Source organism: Bos indicus x Bos taurus, chromosome 26 (assembly GCF_003369695.1).
Source record: "Bos indicus x Bos taurus breed Angus x Brahman F1 hybrid chromosome 26, Bos_hybrid_MaternalHap_v2.0, whole genome shotgun sequence".
Taxonomy (NCBI): domain Eukaryota; kingdom Metazoa; phylum Chordata; class Mammalia; order Artiodactyla; family Bovidae; genus Bos; species Bos indicus x Bos taurus.
The window spans coordinates 21,227,930-21,253,457 of record NC_040101.1 but is presented as its reverse complement, the minus strand read 5'-3'; the positions used below and the strand labels follow the sequence as shown (position 1 = coordinate 21,253,457).

Below are 25,528 nucleotides of genomic sequence, written 5' to 3'. Positions count from 1 at the left end.
CATGAATAAATTTGACCAACATTTTTCTAAAGGAAGAGATTAAGATAGAAAATATCAGAATATACCACATATCCGGGAGTTGGTGATGGACAGGGAGGCCTGGCGTGCTGCAATTCATGGGGTCGCAGAGTCCCGACACGACTGAGCGACTGGACTGAACTGAACTGAAGGGAAAGTATTAGTATCATGTCCTGAATTTGTTTCAGTTATACATCTCATGTATTTGTATGTGATTACAATATAAAATATATTTCTTATTGTAGATCGCCATTTTTTAAAAGTTCAAAAGCCATCATTCCAAAATGTTTCATCTAATTATGACTTGAACCTAATGTTCTTTAAACATACATACTAGTTACTGCATAAATATTTGGATGAGATTTTTAAAGCTAGAACTTTGTTTATATTTGATATATTGTTTCTAATCTGCATATCCAGAGGAAAACCCATAGTGTTTTATAATATTACCTTTTTAAAATCTGTTTTCTGCCTCATTTTCAATTCGAAGAACATTGTTGAAAGACTATTTTTCCCATCAGTGGAGTTCAAACTGGTTTGTGCTGTCATATTGTTCTGAAGTGGTAGAAAACATGACTGTGTAATAGGATTGGTTACTTTTAAAGAAAAGGAGTCCTAGAACTGAGTTGTTTTAAATATCACCCAGAAGCAGAAACCTTTATGCTTAGAATTAGTTGTTCAGAGTTAAGAGAAACTAGAATCTACTACTTACTTCCCTTTAAACATGCTTCCTTAGGGCTCCATATTGGTGAAGATGCTGACTCTCTTCTAAGCCATGGCAATTCTGGTATTTCTTCTGGGACCTGAGTAAAATCTTTTCAACCCCTCAGTGCCACTGAATAGTGGCTTGAATTAGCATTTGAAAAGAAACTACTAGTTACCCCTGCCTGAATCTGACTTGTGATTAAGACCCTGGGCGTTAATCTTCTCTAATCAACAAACAGACATCCTGGAATGCGAAGTCAAGTGGGCCCTAGGAAGCATCACATAGAACAAATCTAGTGGAGGTGATGGAATTCCATTTGAGCTATTTCAAATCCTAAAAGATGATGCTGTGAAAGTGCTGCACTCAATATGCCAGCAAATTTGGAAAACTTCCCAGTGGCCACAGGACTGGAAAAGGTTAGTTTTCATTCCAGTCCCAAAGAAAGGCAATGCTCAAACTACTGCACAGTTGCACTCATCTCACACACTAGCAAAGTAATGCTCAAAATTCTCCAAGCCAGGCTTCACCAATATATGAACCGTGAACTTCCAGATGTTCAAGCTGTATTTAGAAAAGGCAGAGGAACCAGAGATCAAGTTGCCAACATCCAGTGGATCATCAAAAAATCAAGAGAATTTCAAAAAAACATCTACTTCTGTTTTATTGACTATGCCAAAGCCTTTGACTGTGTGGATCACAACAAACTGTGGAAAATTCTGAAAGAGATGGGAATACCATACCACCTGACCTGCCTCCTGAGAAATCTGTATGCAGGTCAAGAAACAACAGTTAAAACTGGACATGGAACAACAGACTGGTTCCAAATCGGGAAAAGAATATGTCAAGGCTGCATATTGTCACCCTGCTTATTTAACTTATATGCAGAGTACACCGTGAGAAGACCTCGACTGGATGAAGCATAAGCTGGAATCAAGATTGCCAGGAGAAATAACCTCAGATATGCAGATGACACCACCCTCATGGCAGAAAGCGAAGAGCTAAAGAGACTTTTGATGAAAGTGAAAGAGGAGAGTGAAAAAGTTGGCTTAAAACTCAACATTCAGAAAACTAAGATCATGACATCTGGTCCCATCACTTCATGGGAAATAGATGGGGAAACAGTAAAACAGGGACAGACTATATTTTGGAGCTCCAGAATCACCACAGATGGTGATTGCAGCCATGAAATTAAAAGATGCTTGCTCCTTGGAAGAAAAGTTATAACCAGCCTAGACAGCTTCTTAAAAAGCAGAGACATCACTTTGCCAACAAAGGTCCATCTAGTCAAGGCTATGGCTTTTCCAGTAGTCATTTACAGATGTGAGAGTTGGACTATAAAGAAAGCTGAGCACCGAAGAATTGATGCTTTTGAACTGTGGTGTTGGAGAAGCCTCTTGAGAGTCCCTTGGACTGCAAGGAGATATAACCAGCTCATCCTAAAGAAATCAGTCCTGAATATTCATTGGAAGGACTGATGTTGAAGCTGAAACTCCAGTACTTTGGCCACCTGATGCGAAAAACCAACTCATCTGAAAAGACCCTGATGCTGGGAAAGATTGAAAGTGGGAGGAGAAGGGGACTACCGAGGATGAGATGGTTGGATGGCATTACCGACTCAATGGACTTGAGTTTGAGTAAACTCCAGGAGTTGGTGATGGACAGGGAAGCCTGGCGTGCTGCAGTCCATGGGATTGCAAAGAGTCAGACACAATTGAGCGACTGAACTGAATCAACAAAGTAAATTTAAATCCCTGATCTACCACTTGCTAGCTCTTGGACCTGAAACAAGCTACTTCTCAGTGACTTTATGTCTCATAGAAAGCAATAATATTAAATTGATCCGACCACAGCAAGATTTTTTACATTTCCTTAACAGAACCAACAGTTGAGTTAGTATTTCCACTCGCTATGTCCCCTGGTTTATAAAGACTAGTAGTGAAATCTGAACAGTATCCATTAAATGCTTTTTACAATATTTTATTTTCTGCTGGGGGCTTCATATTCTGACTGACCTTAATTTGAGTAAATTACTATGTAACCAGATGATAAATTTCAAAGTTACTCTAATCATCATGAGAAGTATTTTTCAGTGACCAGTTGATGCTAATGGAATGTATGTGTTTTTATTCATATTCAGTTTAGTTGTATTGACAGAACTGCTTTTAAAATACATTCTGGTACAGAAAATATCCAAAAAATGACTACAATGTAAGGTTTATTCTGCTGTAGAGTTGATCACATTTTTATGTAAAATAGAAACTAGCAATTTGACTTTTTCCATCATTATGGAATGGCCTTTTTAAACTTAAATTTTCAAAGTTTGAGATAATCATAGATTCGCATGCAATTATAAGAATACAGAGACCCTGTGTACCCTTCATCTTGAAGTAGTATTAATCGCTCAGTCATGTCCAACTCTTTGTGACGCCATGGACCGTAGCCCTTCAGGCTCCTCTGCCCATGGAATTCTCCAGGCAGGAATACTGCAGTGGGTAGACATTCCCTTTTCCAGGGGATCTTCCTGACCCAGGGATTGAATACAGGATTTACTGCATTGCAGGCAGATTCTTTACCTTGTGAGCCAATGGGGAAGCCCCACCCTTCATTTACTTTCCCTCAGTGGTGACATCTTATAAAACCATAGTGTAATATCACAGTCAGGATATTGACATTGTGGTAATCCATTCGTCTTATTCAGATTTTCAGTTTTGCTTGTAAGTCACTTGTATGTATGTTTGTGAGTTTAGTTCTGTGCAGTTTTATCTCGTGTATGTTCATGTATCCACCACCGTAGTCAGGACAGAAAAGAGTTCCATCACCACAAGGATCTCTCCTTTTATAACCCTGCATGCCTTCCTTCCTCCTGTGTACTCCTCTCTCCCTCCACAGCCACGAATCTATCCCCCACTCCTATAACTTTGTCATTCAAAGAACATGATATAAATGAAATCATGCTGTATGTAATCTTTTGGAATTGGCTTTTTTTTTTTTAACTCAATTGTGATTCACTAGAGATTTATTCAAGCTATTATGTGTGTCAGTAATTCATTCCGTTTTATTGTGTGTATAATATTTTCTAGTATGGATATACCACAGTTTGTTTCATCATTCATGTGTCAAAGGATATCTAGATTGTTTCTAGTCTTTGATTGTTACAACAAAAACTACTGTGAACATTTGTATACAGACTGTGACATTGTGTGAACTTATGTTCTCCTTTTTTTTTTTTTGATTAAATGACCAGGAGATCAATTGTTGAATCATTTCATAGTTGCATGTTTTGTTTTTTAAAATACCAAACGTTTGCTGAAATTGCTTACCATTTTATGTTCCCACTATCAAGGTGCAAGGGATCCAGTTTCTCTGTACCCTCTCCAGCATTTAAGATTATCATTATTTTTTGTTTGTTTTAGCCTTTCTGGGACCAGGACCTGTGTAGTTGATTTTAATTTGTGTTTCCCTAATAACTACTGGCTTTTCAGGTGGCTCAGTGGTAAAGAATCTGCCTGCCAAAGTAGGAGACATGGGTTCAGTCCGTGAGTCTGGAAGGTCCCCTGGAGAAGGAAATGGCAACCCACTCCAGTATTAATTGCCTGAGAAATCCCACAACAGAAGAGCCTGGCAGGCTGCAGTCCATGGGGTCGCAGAAGAGTTGGGCACCTCTGAGCACACATTTCTCACTCAGTCCTGTATGTGGTCTACTATCAGTAATAACTAATGATGTTAAACATCTTTTCATGTGCTTTTCTACCATGTATCCTTTTCAGTGAAATGGCTGTTCCTGTCTTTTTGCCCATTTTCTAATTGAATTGTTTGATTTCTTTTTACTTCTGAGTTTTGAGAGTTTGTTATATATTATACATTCTAGTCCTCTGTCAGATGTGTGGTTTGCAAATATTTTGTCATGGCATATAGCTTGTCTTTTCATCTTAACGGTGTCTTTTGCAGATAAATATTTAAAATTGAGGGGAAGCTCAATTTGTCAGTTTTTCTCTTATGGATCATGTTTTGGTGTCAAATCTGTGAACACTGCCTGGGCCTAGATCCTGAAGATTTTTTTCCTAAATGATTTGTAGTTTCTGTTTTGAGTTAATTTTTTATCATGGTAAAATATGTATAACATAAAATTTGCCATTCAAAGTATATAATTCAGTGGCACTAAGTACATTCATAATACTGTACAGCCATCCCCACCATCTAGATCCAGAACTTTTTCATCATCTCAAACAGAAACCCAGTACCCATTAAGCAGTCGCTCCCCATTTCTCCCCCGACTCCCACCCCTTCCAGTCATCAGTCTACTTTCCGTACCGTGAATTTGCCCATTCTGTATGTTTCATATAAGTGAAATTGTAAAACATGTGGCCTTTTGTGTCTGGCTTCTTTCACTTAGCTAATGTTTTTGAGGTTCATTCATATTGTAGATGTATCAATACTTCATTTCTTTTATGGATAAATATTCCATATATGGCTACACTACAGTTATTGTTTATCCATTCATCAGTTGATGAACATTTGGAGTGTTTTCACCTTTTGGCTATTGTGAGTAATACAGCTTTGAACATTTCATGCACAGGTTTTTATTTGAATACCTGTCTTCAGTTCTTTTGGGTAGATTCTTAGAAGTGAGTTAATTTTTTAATAAGGTATAAGACATAGGTTGCTCCTTGGAAGAAAAGCTATGACAAACCTAGACAGCATATTCAAAAGCAGAAACATAAAAAAAAAAAAAAAAAAAAAGCAGAGACATCACTTTGCCAACAAAGGTCCGGACAGTCAAAGCTATGGTTTTTCTAGTAGTCATGCATGGATGTGAGAGTTGGACCATAAAGAAGGCTGAGCACCAAAGAATTGATGCTTTCAAACTGTGGTGCTGGAGAAGACTGTTGAGAGTCCCTTGGACAGTAAGGAGATCAAACCAGTTAATCCTAAAGGAAATCAACCCTGAATATTCATTGGAAGGACTGGTCCTGAAGCTGAAGCTCCAATACTTTGATCACCTCACTCCTAACGAGCAAGGAGCCGACTCATTAGAAAAGATCCTGATGCTGGGAAAGACTGAGGGCAAAAGGAGAAGAGGGTGACAGAAGATGAGATGGTTGAGTGACATCACTGACTGAATGGACATGAGTTTCAACAAACTCAGGGAGATAGTGAAGGACAGAGAAGCCTGGCATGCTGCAGTTCATGGAGGTGCAAAGAAGTCAGACAAGACTGAGCAACTGAACAACAGCAAGACTCACGTTGAGGTTTTCTTTTTCTTTTTCTTCCTTTGCCTATGGATGTACAGTTTCTTCACTATTTTTTGAAAAGGCTGTCTTGCAAGGGCCATTTTAAACAATTATTTTAAAGCTTTCGGAGAATCCTTATCCCTAGAGTTTCTGTATATACACTTAATTTTGAAGAAATTCTGTATATACACTTAATTTTGAAGAAAAGCTAAAGAATTTGTAATGTGAGCCTGTAAGGATAGTTTGGTGGTTTTACTGGGGTTTTCTTTATATTTGTGAAAGTTTAGGCTTGAATATTTCTGTTACAGACAAAGCGATTGTATTTTCTATGAAAGAAACATATAGGTGATGAGGGAAAGATAAAACAAGTAAGCCATAAAGGGTTTTATCCCATGGATGACAGGAAACCATTCAAGGTTCTAAGAAAGATAGACATAATCAGATCAAATTAAAAGATGGACTTTAAGAAAGATAACTGGGTAGAATGGAATATAGGCTCTAGTCAGGCAAGACTGACATAAAGGTGTGGAAAAGTGTTCACACCCAATTTGAGTGGACTCACCTGTGTTTTCTGTGACATGTCTGACTCAGTAACTTGAAAAACAAATGGAGAAAAATCAGCTTCAGATTCATAAAACTGGGGACATTTTACATATGCTGCTTATAAATTGTTAGGATTTTTTTGGTTGGTTTTTTTTTTGAATTTCTTTAAGCTCAAGGACCTAAAATCTTACTCCTAAAACTGGCTTGAGGAGAAAACTTTTATTTAAAGAAGACAACTTAACTGCTGTCTTTAAAGGTCTATTATTATTGCTATTTTAGACTACTTTATTCCTCAGCTCCCAGAAAAGAATATTTTAACATGGGGTTACATGGGCTTGATTTCCTAGTCTTAGTAAAACCATTGAACTTTGTTACAAAATACTATGAGAAAACTTCTGGGTCAACTTTTCAGTGAAGGAGAATAGAGTATATGCATTAAGAGGTAATGATTACTAATGGCTTTGGGTGGACTCTGGGAGTTGGTGACGAACAGGGAGACCTGGCATGCTGCGGTTCATGGGGTCGCAAAGAGTCGGAGCAACTGAACTGAACTGACTTCTTTCAAGTTTTCACTTTGGAACCCTTTTTTTTTTTCCACTTCATACTGTGTACAAAGTGCTGAGAAGCGGTAGGAATCACTTCTTTGCTTGCTTTATTAGTCTGTAAGTTTGCATTGTAAGTTTGCATTGCTTTCTAAGCAAGCATGAAATTCACCTGTTTCTTCAAGTCATGTAACTTTTTATTATAAAAATAATCGATGTTAAATGGTTTAATTTACCTGCAGGAATGATTTTTAACCAAATCTTTAAACAATTGCTTCTGTAAGTTGCCCTGTTTATTCCATTGCTAACTTTATTCCCTGACACGTTGCTGTTTGCCTGGGCTTACCCTCCTTAATGTGAGAAAATGTTATGTTCTCTAGGAAGGTTCCCCTTATTCTGGCTGGAATCCTTTTCACTGGGTTATAGAAACCTGTGAACTACTCTCAGAGGGTTTGATTCAACGGTCCACCAATACCTCTGGCATAAGGCCTGGAACATAGAAGATGCTCAGTAGATACTTGAAGGAAAGAAAGACCTGACATGTACTTCCCTATAGCAGGTTGTTTAACTGTGGCCTGTTTATCATTATTTCAGACTAATTTAGGAGTTCTCTCTAAGCATAGAAATCACTTAATTTTATATTAATATGAGCAAAATTTATTAGGTTGAGTAAAAATTATTTAGTCTTTAACATTGGTATCATAATCTTCCAGAAAGGTATTTGGTGACATGTGTCCTGTGGGTAACTATATAATTGAAATATAATTGACAGTACGTTGTATATATTTAAGGTGTACAGTGTGATGATTTGATACATGTATAGTGAAATACTTGCCGTAATATGGTAAGCTAACAGCAGTCATATCTCACATACTTACTTTGTTGTTGTTGTTATGGTGAAAACATTAAAGTTGTACTTTAATAGCAGTTTTCAAATATATGGTATTGTTAACTAGTCATCCTACTGTACCTTAGATCCCTGGAACTTATAACGGAATGTTGTACTTTGTTTTTATGTGCAACTGAGTGTTGTACTTTGACCCGTACGTCCCCATTTCCCCCACCCCTCAGCCCCTGGCAACTGCCATTCTACTCTCTGTAAGTCTGATGTTTTTAGATTCTTCATGTAAGTGAGATCATATCATATTTGTCTTTATCTGACTTATTTCACTTAGCATAAGGCCATAAAGGCCCATCCATGTTGTTGCAGGTGGCAGATTTGCCTTCTTTTTATAGCTGAATAATTTCATTGTATGTGTGTGCGCGTCACATTTTCTCTGTCCGTCCATCTCTCTGGATGGACACTAAGGTTGTTTCCATGTCTTGGCTGTTGTATATGATGCTGAAAGCTTCTCTCTCTCTTTTTTTTTTTTTTTTCCTGAATTCTGTTTATTTCAGATCATCTTGTGGATCCTAGGTTTTTTCCAGGCTTGAAATAGCAGTTCTGTCCATAGTCTGTAAAATTGCAGATAATCAGTTGTTGCTTATGATTGGCTTAAAAATCTGTGTAAAGCTTTTACTGTTGAGCATCTAGGTATAGAAGAGCACCTGAATGACAAACTACTGCCCTTATTCCTTATTTCTATATCCTTCTTGTTAATTCCCAATCCTTACTCCAAGTACATGAAACTTTGAAACTTCTTTTATCAAAAAGCTGTGGTAAATAATGAACTTTTTAAAAAAATTTATTTTGTTGAAGTGTAGTTGATTTACAGTGTGTGTTAATTTCTACTGTTCAAAGTGATTCAGTTATACATGTATGTACATTCTTTTTCATATTCTTTCTCATTATGGTTCCTCATAGGATACTGTATATAGTTCCCTGTGCTATATACAGTAGGATCTTATTGTTTGTCCATTCCGCATATAATAGTTTGTACCTGTTAATCCCAAAGTCCTAATCCATCACTCCCCCTCCTCTCTCCCCCTTGACAACCACAAGTCTCTGAGCTTTTGGAGTTTTAAAAAGATCACAGTGTTTTGAGTCATTTCTAATCTTATTTCCCCTTTTTGGTGTCATTTCCTTAATTTTGACAGATTCTGTATATTCTCAGTTGCCTAATATTTAGGACAGAATGTAGACTTAAAGTCTCAAAATTTTAGCCCTCTTGTGTTTTATGATATGTTTCATCGTAAAGTGAACTAGGAGATGGAAACTGTGGCTTTGAATATTGTCTGACATAAACAGTGGGATTTTTGGCAGTATATTTAATCCATGGAATCTCTAGATTACTAATCTCTATCTCATTGTGTAGTTACAAAGATGGAATAAGATAGAAAGATGTAAGAGCATAGTATAAATGATATAAAGTGTTAACACATATATAATATGTTCTTTTATTACTAGAATGAGTGGTGAGATGTATTTTCCTTTTTACCTCACTCATTTAAAAATGCATTAATCAGAAGTTCTTTAAACTCTTAAGCTTTTACTTACCAGTGTTCTTATTATCAGTTTCTTAAGCCAGTGCTGGGACAACAAAATAAATCTACTACCACATTTCCTTGCTTTTTGCTGTGTTTTTAGTAAAATTAGTTTATAAGCATCAGCAAATTCAGTTAGACATAGGCTTATTATCTAACTCTGTTCCTCCATTAGGCTAAGTAGTGCTCTAGGGGTTGAGGAATAGGTTAAAATCCAACTAAAGGCAACATTTCTGGGATTTCTTTTTTAAAAATGGCTTATTCATAGTCAGTGACCTAGTGTGGTAAACTAGAGAATTGATTTCTTTGTTAACTGATGTCGCATATATTGAGTACCTACTTAGTCTGTACTTGGCCAAGGCAGCATGACATTTACTAATATATGTGAGTTTGTTTGTTTCTCTAAAAACTTTCTTCTTGGAGTTTTTATCTGCTAGCTATAAACTATTTTAAGGAGTTCAAATGGCCTTGTTACAAACAGCTTCTAAGAAAACTAGGTTCCAGAGATTGGTTAGACCTTTAGATTGCTGATAACTCAAATGGGTATGAAAAAGTTTTTTTGGAATAGGTGCTCTGTGCACCACATTTTTGGATAAAAGCAAGATGATGAAAAATACTATAGGTTAATGTCAATCTGATAACAGTGTAGCGAAAGCTAATTTTTGGAAGAGTATAATATGGCCAGGGTCATTCCATTAGTAGTGAATGTTATATTAAAAAGAAAAAAAAAAACACCTTTTTTTTCCTGGGGAGAACACATATAATGAACAGATATCCATTCTTTAGTCTTTTCTTCCAATTTTTAAATTAATGAATTAGGATGTGGAAGATTCAATTATAAAAAAGCTTATTTTTTACATTTCTTTCACTGATATTAATAAATTGCTTTCTAGTAATCAGATCAGAATTTCATTAAAGCCATATGATGTAAAGTGTTTTAACCATATTTCATGAATTTGAAGGGTTGAATACTAAAACAATTCAGGTAGCTTGTAGAATGTTGTACATGGGATTGATGTTTTCAAGTAAGAGAAATCAGTTTTAGCATGTTTTGCAAAAATTTATTTTTAACAAAATAAGTTTACATTTCCGGGACCAGAATTTAATGCAAGAGTTTTTAATGTCTTACAGTGAATTTCCTTGGGCTAAGTTGGGTCAGGGCAGCTTTAGAAATGAATTCTGTCAGAGAAGACTGTTATTAGAGATAAGTACAGAAACCTCACTAGCTGTTAATTGTGTTCAGGAGATGAGGTCAGGTATCTTTGGTCTTTATCAGGGATTCAGATCCCTAAGAAAAAGGTAGCCCTTGCCTTTTCCCTTCTGGATTTATCTAGGAACTGTTCTGCACTTAACTTCCTTTATTATGAAGTGATTCTTCTTACAGGCAAATAATCAGTTAAATAAATACCATTTGTAGTGAGGATGTATTTTTCTGTTACCCAATCATTTATATTGAACAGATTGCATTTGTTACCACCTGCAGAGAAAACTGTGCTACACAAAACTGTCTTTACAATTTCTTTTTTAAAATTGTTTCCTTTTCTTCTTCCTTGTTGCACATTTTTGCACTTTCTATATTCAGTTCAAAAGAACAACTGGGTAAAGGGATACACTAATCAGTGGTGTCCTTTTCTCATGGTTTAGCCTGTGCTGCATCACATCTAAAAGTGAGAGGAAGCATTCCTTTAGCGTGCAGTGACTGTTCCTCTCTGCTAGGTCAGTAATGTTCTAAGTGTGGTCCAGGATCTGGTGCCAGTCTGCAGACAGAATATGATAGTAAGCATTTAGAAACATTTTGTAGTTTGACATTGCCATGACATCGGAGTGCATTTTTTATATTTTACAAAAATACTAGTCCACGGCAAATTGGAGAAAGTTCTTCACCACAGACAATTTGAGAAGCACCAGGTTAGATGGCTTCCTCAACTTCTAATACAAGCCATCACAGCCTGGGGCTGGGGGATGGATGTTGAATGACTGTCCTGTTAGTCTATCTACTGTTGATTGATTACATGCTCAATTGTAGCAAAGCCCAAATGAATCGTTTCCCTGGCATAAAACCAAGGATTATCCTGTCAGTAATAATTAAATGAATCAGCTGTCCCTGTGGTTTCTGAATAGCTTTTTATTGTTTCTCACTGGATTTAAAGTACTATCTGTTGAAGTTACAGAGTCTGGCAGCCTTAATAATTCCTGCATTTTCCCTGGAATTTACTGAATCATTTGAAAAACTTATAGCTGTTTCTCTCTCATATGTTAATAAGCTACATTCACTATAAAATATAGTGGTTGTTAAATGTGGCCCGAGTTTGGTCTAACATAAAAGCATGAATAAGAGAGAAAAGAGAATCTCCACTAACAGTAATCACTAATGAGGAAATTTTGCTGTCTTAAATGTGACATTTTACTTTTGGATATTTTGATTGTTGCTTCTTTAAAAAAATCTATTTGGCAGTTGATGACATTATTGTAATTGAACCACAGGTTTCTACTAGCTCTGAAAATTTCAATCTACAATTTAGCATTATAATCTATTTTTACCCTAATAAAAAAAAGTGTCCTAATATTTTTTGAAAAGCTACTTTTTAAAGAAAATGGCCACTGTTACAGGGTAACAGTTCTGCATGACCAATGTAAAATTCAAATTTAATAATGAATTTATTATTAATATGAGTGTCCTACTTTGTGTTTATTAATGCAGATAACAGGGAGACTCGGCAGACGTGAAGCATGAGTTCAGATGCTAGCCAAGGCGTGGTCACTACTCCTCCTCCTCCCAGCATGCCTCACAAAGAGAGGTATTTTGACCGCATCAATGAAAATGACCCAGAATACATAAGGGAGAGGAACATGTCTCCTGATCTGCGACAAGACTTCAATATGATGGAGCAGAGGAAACGAGTTACTCAGATCTTGCAAAGTCCGGTGAGTCAAAATGATTCAGAAGCATTAGTTTTTTTTACTCTTTGGAAACCATGATACAGTGAGGTAGGAGATATCTGCTTTTGGGTAGAAGAGTGGTGTAGGAACAGGGACTAGTTGTCCCCAATTTTTCAGAGGCAAAATAAACACCTAGTATATAAATTTAATTTGCAACACTTTATGGATAAACTAGCATCATCTTGGTGATAACTTTTCTTGTGTGATTTCTGAGTGTAATGTTTCATTACAGGGAAACAAAAGATGCTACTAAATTCAAGGATTCTCATTTCAGACTGAGTATCTGTGAAGAAAAGAAAGGCATGAGTAAAGAGTTAGGAACCAAGAAATGAGTTAGATACACCCCGTCCACATATTTTCTTCCTTTGGGTATCTTGACAATCATAGGAAGACTTCAGGTTTATGAAAATATCTGTCATTTGGCAGCTTAATATTCCATGCACCTAATGTAGGTGCACATATGTGCATGCACACCAAACTAACTAGATTAAACGTAGATTCTAACCTTAACTCAAGCTGAAAATTCTGTCTGCACAGTCATATCCAGACTTTGTAAATCACGTTCAAATGATATAAGTTTCCTACATACCTTTAGTGAAATTGTAAAGGTCACATGTAAGTATTGGAAAATGACTGAACAACTTGATTTAACACGCAGATTGAATTCGTAACTATATGTATAGGGAAGATCATGGGCCCCGTAAGCTAGAGTTCATCATACATAGACACACGATGCCCAGGATAGGGTTGTGTTAGATTTCCAACTTAGGTACTAAAATAAGCACCAAGACATAGAACTGCCTGAGGTGGCCCTGGTAAATCATTTTTGTTGTGCCCTTGTGGATTTAATCACAGAGATTGAGTCCAAAGCCAAAGGGGAATTCCATTCCTGACTAATTCTCCTGTATCAGTGGCCTAGATAAAAGCAAATAGAAGTTATAAAAGCAGTGCAGGCTTTCAGGAATTTAAGTATAGCTTAAATATAAAGCTATCCTTTAAATAAACCCTTAAAGAAATCTTTTCCCGATGGAAAGAAGATTAACCAGAAAATTTATCATGAGAGAGTAAATGTTCAGTGCCTTATTTTATGCAAACAAGTTTCTGTGTTTATAAATACTTGAAGGGCAAACTCCACTTTGAAGAACTAACTGATTAGCCAAAGAATTACGGTAATATATAGGATAAAGTAACTGAAAGAATGAAATGAAGTTCAGATTTTGTTCAAGATTAAATACCAAGATTTCTTTGGTTAATGCTCCAAAGAGAATCATTCAATTCTAAGTAAAGCTTTAAAGGAAAAAGTACCAAACTACATTTTTATGCCAGCGTTTTTTAAAAATAATTTTTCCATTAAACTAAGGCAACATAACTGAGATTACCTAACTTTTTTTTTTTTAACTTGTGTATTGCCACTATAAGATTGGCTTAAAAATACGAATTTTACTTATGCCTTGGGGAACTTAATGAAAGAATGGTAAAGGGCAGGTATATAGATTGTCATTTCCATGTTTATATAGCAAGAGTGATAATTTTCAGCCCAGAAGGAAACAAAAGAATTTTAATTCTTTTTGTACAAAAGAAGATTTAAAAGAATTGTGGATAGGTCATTTTTTCCCTAGTTCTTTGCTAGTGAATTTAAAATCTTGTTTGTGAAAGACTTGGAAAAGTATATGTATTTTGTCTTTCTGCCATGTTTTAGGACATGGCTTTCAAATTTCTTTTAATACAACAAACTTTTCACCAAAGGAAATGATACATGGTGGCCTGTGTTACTAAAAAACAAAACTTAGCAGCTTAAAACAACAAGCTTTTATTATCTCATCATTTCTGTGAGTCAGGAATTCAGGAGCAGCTTAGCTGAGTGGATCTAGCTTAAGGTCTCTCATGAGGTATCTGTCAGGGCTGCTGCATCTGAAGGCTTGACTAGAGTGGAGGTTTCCACTCTTTTAAGATGGGTCACTCACCTGGCTGTTGGCAAAAGGCTGCAGTTTTTTGCCACATGGACCTTAAGCAGAGGCTGTTTGAGTGCTCTCCCCATGAGGAAGTATCTCAGAGCAAAGAGGAGCCTGCAGTACCTTTTATGACCTGATCTCAGACATTTCACACAATACTTCTGCCATATTTGTTAGTTAAGAAGTGAGTCGCTAAGTTTAGCTCATACTTGAGAGGAACGAAGCTTCACCTTTGGAGGGGAGGATTGTCCACTCTGTGATCACAATTTATTTTAAAAGCACCGCAGTCTGCCATAATTTATCTACCTTCCTCCCACATGCAAAATGCATTCACCATCTCCTACTACCCCTGCAAAAATTTCATCCCATTACAACATTAGCCTGAATCCAAAATATTGACTTCTAAATCCAGTCCAGGTATAGGTGATCTATCTCAAGTGAAATTCCTTAAATATAGTGCCTCTCAATCTATAGACCTGAGAACTGTCCTCACACACATTCAGTGGTGGGACACACCCGAAGCTAACTGCTGTGGACATTCTTGTTCAAAAAAGGGAGAAAATTGAGGGTACAGAGGAGTCACTGCTTCGTAGTAATTCTAAAATCCATCTGGGCCAATGTTTGAAAGTTCCCTTGATAAGAACTCAGTCCTTCTTCTACTTAGTAGAAATGAGTCTCCCTGGCTCTTGGCTCTGCCCTCTGGGTTTTTGGTTCCATTCTCTGAATTACTCTTCCTTTTCCTTAAAAAGTAGCCTGTGTTTGCAGCTGTGTATTTTTCTCACCCTGCTTTCTTCTTGTAGAGGTTTTGGAGTTCAAAGACCTCTTTTCTTTTTGTACTCTCTTTGTTTCTTTAAGTCCAAGATTATAATGTTTCTGTGAATATAATTTTCTTAAAAACTGTATGTGTCTCGTGTGAATATTGAGGTTCATTCTGTTAGACAAAACCCATAACCAATGAAGATCAAAATCAAAGGTATTACTAGTACATGTTTGTAAGAAACAAATTTGTAAGCTTTCTATTTAAAATGCTGAGTTCAATATGACAAACCCACAGCAAACATTATCCTCAATGGTGAAAAATTGAAAGCATTTCCTCTAAAGTCAGGAACAAGACAAGGGTGCCCACTTTCACCATTACTATTCAACACAGTTTTGGAAGTTTTGGCCACAGCAATCAGAGCAGAAAAAGAAATAAAAGGAATCCAAATTGGAAAAGAAGAAGTAAAACTCTCACTATTTGCAGATGACATGATCCTCTACATAGAAAACCCTAAAGACTCCACCAGAAAATTACTAGAGCTAATCAATGACTATAGTAAAGTTGCAGGATATAAAATCAACACACAGAAATCCCTTGCATTCCTATACACTAATAATGAGAAAACAGAAAGAGAAATTAAGGAAACAATTCCATTCACCATTGCAACGGAAAGAATAAAATACTTAGGAATATATCTACCTAAAGAAACTAAAGACCTATATATAGAAAACTATAAAACACTGGTGAAAGAAATCAAAGAGGACACTAACAGATGGAGAAATGTACCATGTTCATGGGTTGGAAGAATCAATATAGTGAAAATGAGTATACTACCCAAAGCAATATATAGATTCAGTGCAATCCCTATCAAGCTACCAACAGTATTCTTCACAGAGCTAGAACAAATAATTACACAATTTGTATGGAAATACAAAAAACCTCGAATAGCCAAAGCAATCTTGAGAAAGAAGAATGGAACTGGAGGAATCAACCTACCTGACTTCAGGCTCTACTACAAAGCCACAGTTATCAAGACAGTATGGTACTGGCACAAAGACAGAAATATAGATCAATGGAACAAAATAGAAAGCCCAGAGATAAATCCACGCACATATGGACACCATATCTTTGACAAAGGAGGCAAGAATATACAATGGATTAAAGACAATCTCTTTAACAAGTGGTGCTGGGAAATCTGGTCAACCACTTGTAAAAGAATGAAACTAGAACACTTTCTAACACCATACACAAAAATAAACTCAAAATGGATTAAAGATCTCAACATAAGACCAGAAACTATAAAACTCCTAGAGGAAAACATAGGCAAAACACTCTCTGACATACATCACAGCAGGATCCTCTATGACCCACCTCCCAGAATATTGGAAATAAAAGCAAAAATAAACAAATGGGACCCAATTAACCTTAAAAGCTTCTGCACATCAAAGGAAACTATTAGCAAGGTGATAAGACAGCCTTCAGAATGGGAGAAAATAATAGCAAATGAAGCAACGGACAAACAACTAATCTCAAAAATATACAAGCAACTCCTACAGCTCAACTCCAGAAAAATAAATGACCCAATCAAAAAATGGGCCAAAGAACTAAATAGACATTTCTCCAAAGAAGACATACAGATGGCTAACAAACACATGAAAAGATGCTCAACATCACTCATTATCAGAGAAATGCAAATCAAAACCACTATGAAGTACCATTTCACACCAGTCAGAATGGCTGCGATCCAAAAGTCGACAAATAATAAATGCTGGAGAGGGTGTGGAGAAAAGGGAACCCTCTTACACTGTTGGTGGGAATGCAAACTAGTACAGCCACTATGGAGAACAGTGTGGAGATTCCTTAAAAAACTGGAAATAGAACTGCCTTATGATCCAGCAATCCCACTGCTGGGCATACACACTGAGGAAACCAGAAGGGAAAGAGACACGTGTACCCCAATGTTCGTCGCAGCACTGTTTATAATAGCCAGGACATGGAAGCAACCTAGATGTCCATCAGCAGATGAATGGATAAGAAAGCTGTGGTACATATACACAATGGAGTATCACTCAGCCATTAAAAAGAATACATTTGAATCAGTTCTAATGAGGTGGATGAAACTGGAGCCTATTATACAGAGTGAAGTAAGCCAGAAGGAAAAACACCAATACAGTATACTAACGCATATATATGGAATTTAGAAAGATGGTAACAATAACCCGGTGTACGAGACAGCAAAAGAGACACTGATGTATAGAACAGTCTTATGGACTCTGTGGGAGAGGGAGAGGGTGGGAAGATTTGGGAGAATGGCATTGAAACATGTAAAATATTATGTATGAAACGAGATGCCAGTCCAGGTCGATGCACGATACTGGATGCTTGGGGCTGGTGCACTGGGATGACCCAGAGGGATGGTGTGGGGAGGGAGGAGGGTTCAGGATGGGGAGCACGTGTGTATCTGTGGCAGATTCATTTTGATATTTGGCAAAACTAATACAATTATGTAAAGTTTAAAAATAAAATAAAATTAAAAAAAATAAATGTCATGTTTTCAAAGGAAAAAAAAATGCTGAGTTCATTTGGGAAGAAAGTAAATCAGGAAAGAAACTAATAAAAACAAAGTATAATACTTTTTTTTTAATAACTGCTTACTGTGTACCAGGCAACTATTAAGTATCGAATCCTATTTAATCCTCAAAACAACTCAGTCAAAGAAGTATTACTGTCCCCTAGTTTCCACATGAATAAACTGAAACTTAGAGCCATTAAATAACTTGCAGAAGTTTTTATACCCTTAGTTAAATAGAGGGGTCTGAATTTAAACTTGAAACTCACTCCCTTTCCTGCTAGGCTTAAAGCATTCAATTACTATGAAAGAGTTCCACCCGTGTTTTATTCTTCTTCAAATTCTCTTGCTCAAGAGGAGTTTCAAATCATAAGACATTTCGGTGTCTGTAAATTTGGATGACAAACATATTGCCTTATTGCCTTGAGCTGGGAAAATAGGAGAAGAGAAATTTGTCTCATCTCAACTCCAAATACTATTTCTTTCTAGAAATTTCATGGCCTTTTGATATGATTTTTTTAATTTTAATAAAGTATTTGTCTTAGAAATTAAGTGCTGGTGAATAAACTTATTTAGAGATTTTGTTAATGCACTCGAGAGAATCTACAAGTTTTCTTTGTCCAATATACTCCTTGTATATATGTCTTTGGAGACATATATATGATTGCCCTTGTCTTAGAATGAAATATCCAGGGCAGATGGTTAGAATTTAATGATGGGCCTCATCAAAGTTAAAGAAAGGTGTAAGTTGAAAACTTCAGAACATGGTAGATATTTAGTAAATTCTGAACACTTGGATGGATGGATATGTGAATGGCTGAATGGGTTTTGAGTCATTAAACACTTGAATGTTGCCCAATAAGTTCCTACTGAACTATACTGCTTAAATGAAAAACAGTTGGCAAGTTTCAGAAAAAGAATGGAAGTTCTTAAAGTCTTAATATCATAAAGACTTATTGAAAGAAGTGTTTAATGTTACTCTGAAAGATAGGACAACAGCAGTGTAGATGTTGGTTGGTCAGGCCCATGACACACCAGCACCTTTTTTTTTAACTTTTTATTTTGTGTTGGGATATAGCCGATTAACCTGAAGGGACTTAGCAGCAGCATAATCGATTAACAATGCTGTGATAGTTTCGAGTGTACAGCGAAGGGACTCAGCCATACGTATACATGTATCCATTCTCCCCCAGACTCCCACCCAGCCTGCCACATAACATTGAGCAGAGAATTCCATGTTCAATACAATAGATCCTTGTGACACACTAACCTTTCTTAATAACAGGGCAACGTGTAATGCTTCAAACTTATTTTAAAGATAGGAGAAACTTAAAAGTCATATTCATGTTAAAATTTCCTATCACTATAATTAAGCCCTAAAATTTTAACAGGTCACCTTAGTTAGAATAGGTCAGAATTACCATGATTTATCTGGTCACTTTGGAAGTTTCAAATGGAAATATTCTTTATTAACTTTGTTTGCAATTTTATTAAAATGCCAGCTTTAAGAAAAGATATTATTCTAACCTTTAGCTTTATATTAATTACACATAGATACAGGAGAAAGATCATCCAGAAGAAAATTTGGTTTATGTGTTTTTTCTCCTTTCAACAGGACCAGTGGTAATCTATTTCCAAATGAATACATTTCTTAATGGAGAAATTCTAAGTAAGTTTGTTATGCTCCTAATTCCACTTGAGGAGAGATCTAATAACATAATTGCAGGGTGCCCTGAGAGCAGCAAGTCTGTAATCTGTTTTTCTTTTTGCTCCAGTTTTTCTTTCTAGTAATTATTATGAGGTACAACACCCAGCTGTGGGTATTTAAAATCCAGCTCTGAGATTTATCAGTATTCTGTTAACCTGATTTTTGTAAGTTAGACATTACTTATAGGTCAATCTGTATAATTTTTTTTAACCTTAACCAAAACTATTGCATCATCTGTTTGTTTTATAAAATAGCTTCTTTTCTGTGATTTAAAAATAAAAATTCTTTCATTTATTACTACTTTCTTCTGAAAGTTCTTAAGGCAGAAGCCTTAAGATCTGATATTTCAAATTACTACTACTTTTGGCTTATAATATACATGAATATATTAGCTCAGTCAGTAAAAAAACTGCCTGCAGTGCAGGAGACCCGGGTTCAATCCCTGGGTCAGGAAGATCCGCTGGAGAAGGAAATGGCCACCCACTCCAGTATTCTTGCTAGGAGAACCCCATGGGCAGAGGAACCTAGTGGGCAACATACAGTCCACGGGGTCGCAAGAGTCAAACATGACTGAGTGACTAAACCACCACCACATGTGTATATACTCTGAGTATACTCTTACCTTACATGAATCTCAAATCTCTGAATCCTTTATGTTTTTACAAGTTTATTTTTATCCATACATTTATGAATTCAGAGTTACAGGATCACTCCCTTAACTGACAGGAGATGTACCCAATAAAACAGTATGAGAGTCAGAGAAGCCTTTAAAGTCACCCTCTAACTTAAACATTTTGTTTTTCACCTAGTGATTTTTTTTTTTTTTTTTAACCACACTTTTTTGGACATGTGTTTGCTGAGAGAGCTATCCCAACTAATAATGTTCTGGGGACAAACCAAGTTTTCAAGTAGGATTTTGTTTGAATTGAATTAAATGACTTTCCAAAAATTTACAACTTTCTGTGAAGATTCACTTCTTAGTTTTAAAAAAAAATGAATTTCTTCCCGTAGATGATGGACAGGCCTAATTACACAGGAGGAATTTCTCATTCAAGTGACAGACTGATAAGACTGTTTTCTAGAGCTTCAGATTCCAGTGCTAATCACATGTGAAATGGATCTTTCCTATCACTAACTCAGTTAAGATGAGATCAGATTCTTTGCTTTCTTTCCTTATATCTAGGAAAATGCAAAGAAAAGAAGCTCTAACTTATCAACTATAATAATTCAGCACTGAACTAGCCACTCAGGGATTCTCTAGAAATATGAAAAACACAGTCCCAGCCATCAGATATTTAACTGTATAGTAGAGTAGGAAAAATAAATCACAGTTCTGATAAAGCCCTAAATGCAGTATAGGCAAATGTTAAAAGAATTCAAAGTGGAGTGGGAAGAGAAGAAATACGGAGATCCCTCCTAACTGTGGTGATTAGAGAGACTTCAAGGAGAATGTGGCATTTAAAATGAGTGTTGAGTATAAAGGGTAAGAATTCATCTGGTAGAGGAACAGTAGAAGCCAGCTTTTCCGTTTGATGAAATACAATGAGCAAGGATAGAAAAGTACATGTTGTGGATCAGAGTATGAGGTAGTAATGGGAGATACAGCCAAAAACTGACCTAACAGATTGTAGAGATCCTGGAGTACCAGACTGTTGTGACCTAAGTTAGAATTCAGCCCATTTTCTCATCATTTCTAGTTTTAATCTGTTTGTATCAATTTTTTGTACATGCATGTAGTGCTTTTTTTGGATCTGGGCTCACCACCACTTAATTGCACTATGACATTAGGAAACTCACTTAACTTGAGCTTCTCTTTCCTTGTTGGCAAAAATGGACCTCACATGATGATTGTGACGGTTAAATAACAAAACATACCGTGCGGTGCCTAGCACAGTTTTATGGAAGTGTATGTACATGGGTTAAATATAATACTGCTAACGTAAAGCAGTTTTATGCTTTCGTGACGACACTTTGAAAATTACAATCATTCATTAGACTATATTTTGGCATTTGAAAGCCTTAAAGAATCTATCACTCCGTTGACATTCTGCCTTAGCGTGTTCATGTCTTCAGGGTATAACAACCCCCAATACCTCCTCTTCTCTGTTTTTCTCCATGTAAGAAGGAAGATGGTTTATGCTGTAAAACCACATATGTGTGTGTGTCGTTTGATCTTTTAACCTGACTCTGCTAGCAGAGACCCTAGGGAATTGTTGGTTTAATCTGACTTCAGAAGCCCAGCATGTGATCTTGCTGCCCTACTTAAAAGTTTCTCATTCTGCTTTGATGGAAGAATTTCTAACTATAATAGGGCAAGTTTTGGTACTCCAAAAATCTGCTATATAATTTTTATTGCTTTATCTATCATTTTAACCTAATGCTCTAATCTAGCCTGAGAGGTTTGCTCATGCTTCTGACCACAGCACACCTGCTGCCTTAGTAGCTGTACAGACATACCTAAGAGATATTTCAGCTTCAGCTGCAGACCACCATAGTAAAACAAACATTGCAGTAAAGTGAGTCACACAGATTTTGTTTCCCAGTGCATGCAAAAATTATATTTATATTATACTACAGTCTATTAAGTGTCCAAGAGCATTGTGTCTTAAAAAAAAAACAATGTACATACATTAATTTTAAAATAATGCTCTTGGATAAATGGCACTGTTAGACTTGCTCTGCACAGGGTGGCCACAAACTTCCAATTTATTTAGAAGAAAAAAGCACAGTATCTAAAAAAGCAGAATAACTGAAGTGCAGTAAAACAAGGCATACCTGTAACTGGATTCAGCGACACAGCTCGTCTCTGATACAGTTAGGCAGATATCCTATACCCAACTGAGACTTTGAGATTTGAATCACTATTCCATTTATTTATTAGCTATGCAACCACAAGCAAGTAATTGCCTGTTTCAGGACTTTATTGTGAGATTCAAATGAATCAACTGTAAAGGATTATTTTATTAATATTGAATTTTAGTAGGAACATGATTAACTATCCACCATAAAGACAAACAAAATTTTTATTTTTTAACATAATATTTTAATGAAAGCTTAATATGTTTATTGATAAAATTTTAAAGCCAGCTGAAACAGTTTTATATCATTAGTAAGTTTTATACTAACAGTTTTATGACTGAGGTAATTATCTGAACAATATTTCAAAAATATTTGCAACATTAAGAACTGAGTTATAAATGTTCATGACAAAAAATATTAAATCTTCTGGAATAAAAGAATTCATATCTGTTGAAGCACTGTCAACTATATAAAGAGGCTGGGAACATTTCATTTACTTTTAAAATTATTTTCTTCTCCTGTACTGCATAGAAGCTATTTACTAGCCTGAAAAGGGAAATTCATATATTTATCTTAATTTCAGAAGGGCTTACGCGCATTCCTCTATGACACCATGGATCATCTCAAAGCTTTAGGATGGTACTCACTATCTTATGGGATAAATGGAAGTTTTTTTAAAAAGGCATTTTCACTGGTGAAAAAAGCATTTGACCTGAGTCCTTGTCTCTGACATTTACTAGCTCTGTGACCTTGAACAAACGTTTCAACCTTTCTTATTTAGCTTTCTCAATACACCCAGCAGAAATTTCTCATCAGGATTGTAAATAATTGTGATTCTCTTGAGCAACTTCTTGGTTTTGTTTTTTCTCTTAAAACCATTGTAAATCAGCATACTGAGCAATTGTCTTGATTCATGTTGGCTGCTGGAAACTTTAGATAAAAATTGGCCCATCTCTAGCAAATGATACAATTTTATGTGTGCTCTTTGTATCTCAACCTCATTCCTGGCTCAGTCTAACTTCCATATGCTTATTTTCTCTTTAGCTTGATTTTTCTTACTGATCTTTATTTTTGTGTCATTTTAATCTATGGAATCTGCCTTAAATTCTTGCTGAAACAACGTAAGGTGCAGTATTCAATAAAATAAATAATGCCTCCTTCTCAGAGCTATTGTGATACACATAGTAGGTATCATTTTTTTTTTCTCACTGAATCAAAGAATGTTGGTTATAGCTTCTTTGAATTGAAGCAGGTTAAATAGAGTTTGATTTTGAAGGGAAGATAAAGTTTCAGATTGGCCCATTGCCAGATGTCTAGAAGTTTTTTGTAGTTTATATAAAGATAAATGAGTATGTCTGGAAGATTCTTTTCCTTTCAGCCTTAAACATGTTAAAACACTCATGTTAGCCATCAGTATGAAGGTGTCCATCCATCTTATATGCAGCTCACAGCCGTTTTATGTTCACAAGGTCTTAGAAATATATTAATGGAGTTTTCTGATAAGTGTAATGTGTCTTTGTCAAGGATATTTTATACGATAGTATCTCTGGTTTAAATCACATACTTAAATGAACTAGATAAAAGTCAATGGAATTAGATGGTTAGAATTTTTTTTGTAATTATGCCAAGGATTTGTGTTTAACAAGCCTTGCATTTGTAAAAGGAAAACCATGTTTAACTGGTATAAACTGCACTATGAACTCAGAATTCAAATATGGTCACTAGTATTTTTTAAATGAATCATTCAAGCAGCATCTTTCTCTTGGAATTTCTGCTTTCCCCTAAATTGTCCCAAGAACTTAAAGTAGTTTACATAGTCCAAAAAGGTTCATCGGTGATTTCCATATCCAGGCTGTGGTGTGTGGTACACATGTCTGCGTCTATGACAGAGCCACACCAGAGTCTGTTCAGCCCACCACTGACTGCCATTGCCCCTGCCTCTCCCTGCCACATGGCGGTGTCGTTGAAACCCTTGCCCAAGAGGAGATACAGGTTTACTGCTGACCCAGATGCCTCTGCAGGCCACCACGGTGCAGCGGGGAAGAAGGACCTCCTACGCTCTTGCTGCGCTAAGCTCAGTTAAGGTGTGCTTTGATGCTCTATGGTTGAGCTCCCAAGATTACAGTTATTAACACTTAGATCTTTGAACTCACATCACAGATGCCTTTCAACTGTTTTCTAAAAACAATGCAAGCATGAGTCAGGACTGGTTCTAATATGTACTACCACCTCGTAGCCTTACAACCACATTTCCCTTTCAGCAGGAGCTTCTATGCCATTATCTAAAATTTTTAAAAAGGTTCTTCCTTCTGAAAACCTCTGAGATGCATTCAGCCATCTCTAAGCAAGGCTCCACCTAAGCAGCCACTCCAGGAGATTGTATTCCCAGCCTTACAAGGAAGACTACTCACAGGGACTCGAAGGAGAGTCACTCTTCTCGGGAGAATTTCCCAGTGATCTCTGGTGTTTATACCTGCTCTCTTGGAGGAAATGATTACAAAGCAGTATATTCTGCCTTCTCCTTCTTAAGTGAAGTCGGAACAAACTGAATATACTTTCCAGCAGGGCATTCTGCTACACATGTAACTAATCTCAAATGAAGAGCAAGGTCTGGATAATTTACATTGCAAGAGCCTTCCTGTTTAAGGTGAACGAATATAGAAATGAGCAAGAGAATATATGATTAATAAACTAAGTGTTGGTTGAGTGTGATAGAAATACAAAACCAGCTAATTCAACTAATGTGAAGGGTTGGGGGATTTTTCAAATGATGAATTATATTAGCAACTCAAAGCTTGCTGGAATAGAAACTGTTGTTTTAATATTCAGTATTTTTATTTGTATAAATACTATCTGCCACACTTACATCCCCCTTCCCAAAAAGAAGAAAAGCAGAGCTCCAAAACAGGAACATTTAGTACCCAGAGTTGGGAGAAAAGTTCTTTCTTTAGCACAGTGTTGCAGAGGGGAGTAATCAGCTCCCTGCTCTTTATGAGTTTGTTTTCAGAGTTTATAGAGCTAAGGAATTGCCATGGAAATCATAAAATGGAAGCCTTGATTTACTATGTCTCAGTGAAGACTTTTGCTGGGAGTTGTTATAGTCAGAGGCATGTTCCATTCAGATAAGGAGTCTATCCTAACCTGATAATGAGCTGCTGGGCAAGGAATGGGTCTCTTTACACCAGGCTCTGTGGGTGCTCTAGTTGCATATTATTAACAGAGTTGCCTTTACCCGCGCCTTTGTATTGTGGATGTTGTAATAGCTCATCTTCTTAGAGATTAAGAACGCCTAGTGGTTTTCCATCCCCTTGAAACCAAGCTTCTTGCAGCTGCTTC

At 36.3% G+C, this 25,528-nt stretch overlaps 1 protein-coding gene across 9 annotated transcripts in view; it reads left to right on the top strand.

Moving 5' to 3' along the window:
* The window catches only part of ADD3 (adducin 3), a 132,491-nt gene that overhangs the window by 89,399 nt on the left and 17,564 nt on the right, over positions 1-25,528 (top strand). For all 9 annotated transcript variants that reach the window (XM_027529533.1, XM_027529531.1, XM_027529529.1 and 6 more), the window contains one exon: positions 12,166-12,389. In XM_027529533.1, the coding sequence (XP_027385334.1) occupies positions 12,195-12,389 (195 nt within the window). In that variant the 5' untranslated portion in view covers positions 12,166-12,194. The remainder of the gene's footprint in view (positions 1-12,165; positions 12,390-25,528) is intronic.